The 6,207-nt window shown below is 36.5% G+C and overlaps 1 protein-coding gene across 1 annotated transcript; it reads right to left on the minus strand.

Moving 5' to 3' along the window:
- Window positions 1-3,767: 3,767 nt before the first annotated feature.
- LOC133816291 (7-deoxyloganetin glucosyltransferase-like) lies at window positions 3,768-5,989 on the minus strand. Its single transcript, XM_062248862.1, has 2 exons — window positions 5,377-5,989; window positions 3,768-4,881 (listed from the first exon to the last, which is right to left on the minus strand). The coding sequence occupies exons 1-2, from the start codon at window positions 5,948-5,950 to the stop codon at window positions 3,950-3,952; spliced, it is 1,506 nt and encodes a 501-aa protein (XP_062104846.1). The 5' UTR covers window positions 5,951-5,989; the 3' UTR covers window positions 3,768-3,949.
- Window positions 5,990-6,207: the final 218 nt, after the last annotated feature.

Consider the following 6,207-nt stretch of genomic DNA (forward strand, 5'->3'; position numbering starts at 1 on the left):
TTGGCCAACCTATCTAACTTCAGAGCGTACTCTGTCACTGACATGTTACCTTGAACAAAATTCACGAATTCATCCATCTTTGTAGTTCAAACTATATCATTGTAGTACTTCTCATTAAATAACTCCTTGAACTCTTCCCAATTCATCATAACTACATTTCGCGTTCCAGAGACTATCTCCCACAAGATTCAGGAATCCTCCCGCAACATATATATGGCAAAAACCACCCGGTCATTACCGACCACCCTCGTGAAGTCAAGGATGGAGGTGATCATGCTTATCCACTGCTTAGCCCTAAGCAGGTCTGGGCCTCCCTCAAAAGTTGGAGGGTGTTGCTTCTTAAACCTCTCATATAAGGTTCCCACATGTTTTCAACCTCTGGCTATCCTAGAACTAGTACCTCTAGAGGTGGTGCAGCCGGGACAACATTCCCTGATGAAACCTGCTGTCTTAGCTGGATGATCTCTTATTCTTGCCTCTAAAGTCTCACTTGCATATCAACAAGTAGCTGCTACCAATCCTGAGGGGCAAGTGGAGGGTTCTTGCCCTGATTATCATCTCAAGCCTTGATATACTCACCACGCAATTTGTTTGATCACCTTGGACGCATAGCTTCCAAGTATGTCTTCAATCAATGACTCAACTTATCGGGCAATGATAACATATCCAGAAACTGCCCCACAGTCCAAACCGAACAAAATAGAGTATACATATGTAGTAGCAATGCTAATAAGCATTTCTTCCATATTCACCTAATAGTCAATTGTCAAGCCCTATCAGTCTATTTGATGGTCCCTATAATAACATGTAGATAAAGCATACAACTCTCTTAATCAGTTAAACATGTATTCAACACATTTGTTAGTAAATCGTGAGTCGAGCTTGACTTTAGCAGCGAGCGTACATATTTAGCATGTCTTTAGGAACTATAAAGCCTTGGCAGCTCTTATACCAAGTTGTAACATCCTACTAATCCAGGATGTGTTTAAAATGGTGCTTAACGTGTTAAGCGAATCATTTGGACTCAACAGTGTAATTAAGATTAAACAATAGTTTAGGTACTAAAAATTTTGGTCAAAGGAATTAGAGTTTCCATTAAAAAATTTGAATATATACAAGGGATCCTGAAAATGTTTTAAACTAAATACAAACATAACAAAGATTACAAAAAATAGTTGTCCTAAGCGGAAAAATTGGACTTAAACGCTAAGTCCCTCTAAAGTATCTCGATTGTGGCAGCTGAGTAGGCTGAGTATGAACACACCGCCCAAGAGCCCTCCAACTTATGGTTGGTCCAACATCCCTTTGCCCTAACCTACACCACAAAGCTCCCATGAGCAAGGGCCTAGCAAGAAAACTCAAATAGACATGGCAAGTAATCAATTATACATAAACACTAAATACATGCTTCACATATTATAAATAAACTTCGGTTAATTTTCCAACAAGTTAAATGGCCTATGCTAAATAGGTGCGTATCGCACCCCTACCGTGGCCTTGTAATAACGACTTACGTTCCGCATGATTATCGCCGATTATGGCCCCCTTGCCGGTCACTCACAAATAAATATATGAAAACAGGTACCACAAATGCAATCACAATAATAGGAATATATAATTCTAATCAGAATCAAAACACGGTTATAACCGCGTTCAACAGTCGGGGCCATTGCCCTATTCACGGTGCATGTGCATGTTTTCTTACCTTGAGTCTCGTGCGAAAGACAGAACGACCTCGAGTGCGATCATTTTTCTGAGCCTCGCAGAAGCCCTAGTCACAACATGAACAATACACTTATTAGGGATTAAATCCAAATCCTGAGTTGAAACCAAAACCCTAGCTCTTGGGCATCAAATTCTAACTCAACCTGGGAGTGGAATCATCCCCCGAGCCACAAAACAGGCCCCCAGAACAAGTCCTAAAGCCCTCGAACAAAGTTTCAAAAATCTCAGAAAACCCATGTTTTGGGGCACCTAGCTCGTTCGCGCCCACTGAAAGTTTGGGGTTTATGCGGCACTAAAGTGGTTCCGCTAATGGCCTAGAAACCCCAAATTGAAATAAAAATCCAAGGATTCTGGGATACTAGCGCGGTCGCGCTAGGTCCCTAGAAACACAAAAATGAAACCAGAAATGTGTTCTTCCCCAATTTAAATACCTGCGATTTTCCCTACATTTCAGACCCAAAATCAAACCATAAGTCGATTTCCAGCAATTTAAACATAGATTTTGGACCTCAAAGCACTAGCATAACCACTATACAACATCATAATACCTATAACTCACCAAAAACACATTAAACTCACAAATTGCCATCTTTGAGTTTCAAACTCAACTTTTATCCCAAAATCCAAAAATTCCCTAAAATCTTTCAAACTGAGTAGTAATTAAACTTCCAAACAAATTATAAACAACTCCCTATCATCAAAACATCTAGCTAAACATCCTAGAAGCACTCAAATTTGAAATTCAAGGAAAAATCTCCAAAACTCAAGAACACAAAAAGAACTTGGAAATTTAGGAAGAGAAGAGATTTACTCACTGAATTTAAAGTTTCTTAGTTGGTTATAAAGTCTCCAATAGCTTCCAATTCTCCTAGAGACATCAACTTTACTCCAAAATTCCTCAAAACTAAGGCTTGATCTAGCCTTAGATGATCTTGAGTCTTGGTGAGCTTGTAGAGAACCAACTCAAGAGTACACTTAGAGAGACACGTAAAAACAAGGGCTGCCCACAATACTTAGTTGAATTGTCTAAAATTTTGGTCAAATAACCATTATACTCCTTTCCTTTAATCCCTTCCTTAAAGTTCCATAAGGGCAAAATGGTCATTAGCCTTTAATCCCAACTAAATCTTAAATTATACCACAAATTCTCAATTTAATCCACTATTCCACCAAAATACAAGTATTTCCCCCCAATATATTTCATTTACCAATAACTCTTAAAATACGCGAAATTCTCAAAATATCCCTCGACTCGACTGGAGTCGAACATTTATCCCCGTTATGACTCCCGCTAAAATCATTTGAAAGGACCCACTCATTCCAAATATCCACATAATAATGTGGTCTCAAGCACATAACACATAAAAAATACGAATATACTATCAACGAGTCAAAATTACGAAAATGCCTATTTTTAACAAAAGTGGGTCTTTAAACACATTTAATGCAAATAATCGTGCATACTCAATCATATAATCATATAAATCACCGAAATCAACTAATTCACACATAATTACCCCACGTATCCTCCGACACACTAATCATTGCACTTAATTCTATTAGAAGTTTCAGGACACTACGGGGTAAATGCAATGACAAATAAGTTTTGTGGTTATTATGAGTGTTACAAGAATTTAGAGTAAAAACTACTCAACATATTCCTACTAATTCAATCTTTTATGACATAACAAAGCATATATAAATTGACTGTCACCTTGTAAAAGAGAAGGTACAAGCTGGGATCACAAAGGATTTCCATGTATGAACTCAAAATTAGGTTATAGACATCTTTATAAAAGGAATGCTCTCAAATCAGTTCAAATATCTCATAGATAAGATGGACTTGCATAAGCATCTTCAATCCATCTTGAGGGGAGGTATCAACATAGCTGAAGTTTGTCCGTTGTTATATTTTGTTGGTTAGATTTTATAGTTAAATGATGGCTACAAAAAGTTGTTGCAATCAGTTACTACAACTTCTGTAGAAAGGTTGCTCTTGTTCTTGTAATCTCAATTGAAGTAATTAATAAGAGAGTCTTGGCTCAATTTTCATTCTATATTTTCCATTCTTTACTCTCAAATTTTACATGTTTTTTCACAACAAAAACATCTTGCAATAAGTTCATGTAAATAAATAACACCAATAGCAATAAAATGTTACATAAATTAATTAAAAAAAACAAAAACATTACCAAATATCAAGCAATATTATCTTTTAATCAATTTATTGCAAGAGCACTTGACTGACTAAATTGTCCAACATTCTAGATGAGCTCCCATGAGGACTAGTGGCCTCACGGGCCAATTTCTTCCACTCAATGGCCTTGCTCTTCATTCTCTTTCCTTTTTCTCCCTCAATCAGCTCTTTAACAAGCATTGTCACTTGATCTCTTTTTACCTCATTCTCAATCTCCAATCCAACTCCCCATTCATTACAAGCAAACCAACAATTGGTTTGTTGGTCAGCAAAGTAAGGATAACAAAGCATAGGGACCCCACTAGTCAAACTCTCCATTATTGAATTCCAACCACAATGTGTTAAAAAGCCACCCAATGAGGGGTGGTTTAACGCATCCTCTTGTGGTGCCCAATTTATAACGAGGCTTCTTTCTTTGGTCTGATCAACAAACTCATATGTGAGATTGGCTGATTCACCTATAATCAAGTCAGGCCTTATCACCCACAAAAAAGGGTGATTGCTATTTGCAAGACCCCAACCAATTTCAACGACTTGTTGTTTTGTCAAGACAGCGATGCTCCCAAAGTTGACATAGACCACTGAGTTGGGCTTCTGGGTACTAAGCCATTTTATGCACTCGGTTTCTTCCTTCCAAATACTATATGAAACAGAGTGTAAAGGGTCTTTCGGAAAGTGATTGAGTAGAAGTTGGAGAGGTCCTATTGGATATATATTTGGAAGTGAAGAAGAAAGGCAAAGGGAATCCAAAACATGTTGTTCCAATGCTTCAAATGTGTGAATAACAATAGCCGAAGCTTTTGAAGCTCCCTCGATAGCTTCCAAAGTCCAATTGAACATAATATCATTAGAGTCGGTGATCCTACAAAATGTTGGTAGATCTCGAAATCGAAGACCTTTCATTCCTGGAACCCAATCTATTATTGTGTTTAGAAATTCATTTGTCTGACCATTCTCACCTATCACACCATAAAGAAAAAAAAATGAAAATTCATAAATATCTGAATTAATTAAAACTAATAACTTGATTACATATCTTAAAATTTGATGATATGTGCACATGACATGCCCTTTTAAACTAGTGGATAATTTTTTGATCAGAAGTAGTAGATTCTATGGTTATATTTTTTACTAGTATGATTTAAATCATTATAAAATATGAACAACATCCTAACTATTATTATATTTATCTTGTTCTGAAATAGAACTTACTGAAGCTATTCCACCTCAAAATTAAGTATCTATACGAATTATAAAAGTCCTTAGGCAATAACTAATTGCATAATATTATATTTCATTATAATGTAACCATTATTAGAGCAAAGGCATTATAACTAATTGTTCTGATTTTAGAATACCAGAAATAGAACTTAATGAGGTTCGTATCTGTTAATAAAATTAGAGCAAAATACTAATAATAAGTTTCCAATGAATTAATGATAAGCCAGAGTCACCTTTTAGTGGTATAATGCCTTTGTCAAGCAAAGTGCGGTACTGGCTGACGCCCATAACACTGCATGCAGCGACCGTAAAGAACTGAACCACAGGAACTCGATGTTGATGAGCAGCCTTTATAGCAAATGTCATCATTCCATCATTAACAATGCAAGTCACACTAGGAGTAGGAGGAACGACCTTATTATTATTATTATTATTCTCATCATAATTACTAGTATTACTTTGGTTTGCAAGTTTGTCAAGTAGCTCAAGGAATGGGGCCAAAAAGTTCTTTCTAGTGGAATCACAAAGAGAAGGAATGTCTTGGGTTGAATCCGGTTCTTGATCCGATGGTGGCAGGCCATCGGGAATCGTCTCGAACCGGAAGCTAGGTGAGGAGAAGGAGGAGGAGTTCTTGCGAAAGCGATTGTGGTTGAACTCGGTGTTGACAAAGGTTATGTAGAAGCCTTTGTGGTGAAGTAGCTTTGCGAATTTGAGCATTGCATTGATATGGCCTTGACTTGGATAGGGAATGCATACAGCATGGGGTTTACTATTATTATTTCCTTCTTCTGCTACTGACTTCATCATGTATCTCTAATTAGCTATAATGTTACTTTGAGTTTATATTTATAGTACTGTTAATTGCCTACGATGCTATGCTTCCTAGCAACAAATAATACATAAATGAATATATATATAAATATAGGTAGCATCTTAGGTAATTTTTGCCACTACCTTTTCTATTTTGGACACTTTGACAAATTATTACCCAATTTTTTTTTTATAATAATATACAAGATAGTTATTTAGGCATTCCACCAATTTTAGTAAAATTTTCAATATTT

This window comes from Humulus lupulus, chromosome 2, assembly GCF_963169125.1.
Source record: "Humulus lupulus chromosome 2, drHumLupu1.1, whole genome shotgun sequence".
NCBI lineage: Eukaryota > Viridiplantae > Streptophyta > Magnoliopsida > Rosales > Cannabaceae > Humulus > Humulus lupulus.

Coding starts and splice junctions, on each gene's coding strand:
- LOC133816291 (XM_062248862.1), bottom strand. CDS start 5,950: ATGATGAAGTCAGTAGCAGAAGAAGGAAATAATAATAGTAAACCCCAT. Junction 4,882..5,376: donor AGGCATTATACCACTAAAAG/GTGACTCTGGCT, acceptor ATGGTGTGATAG/GTGAGAATGGTCAGACAAAT.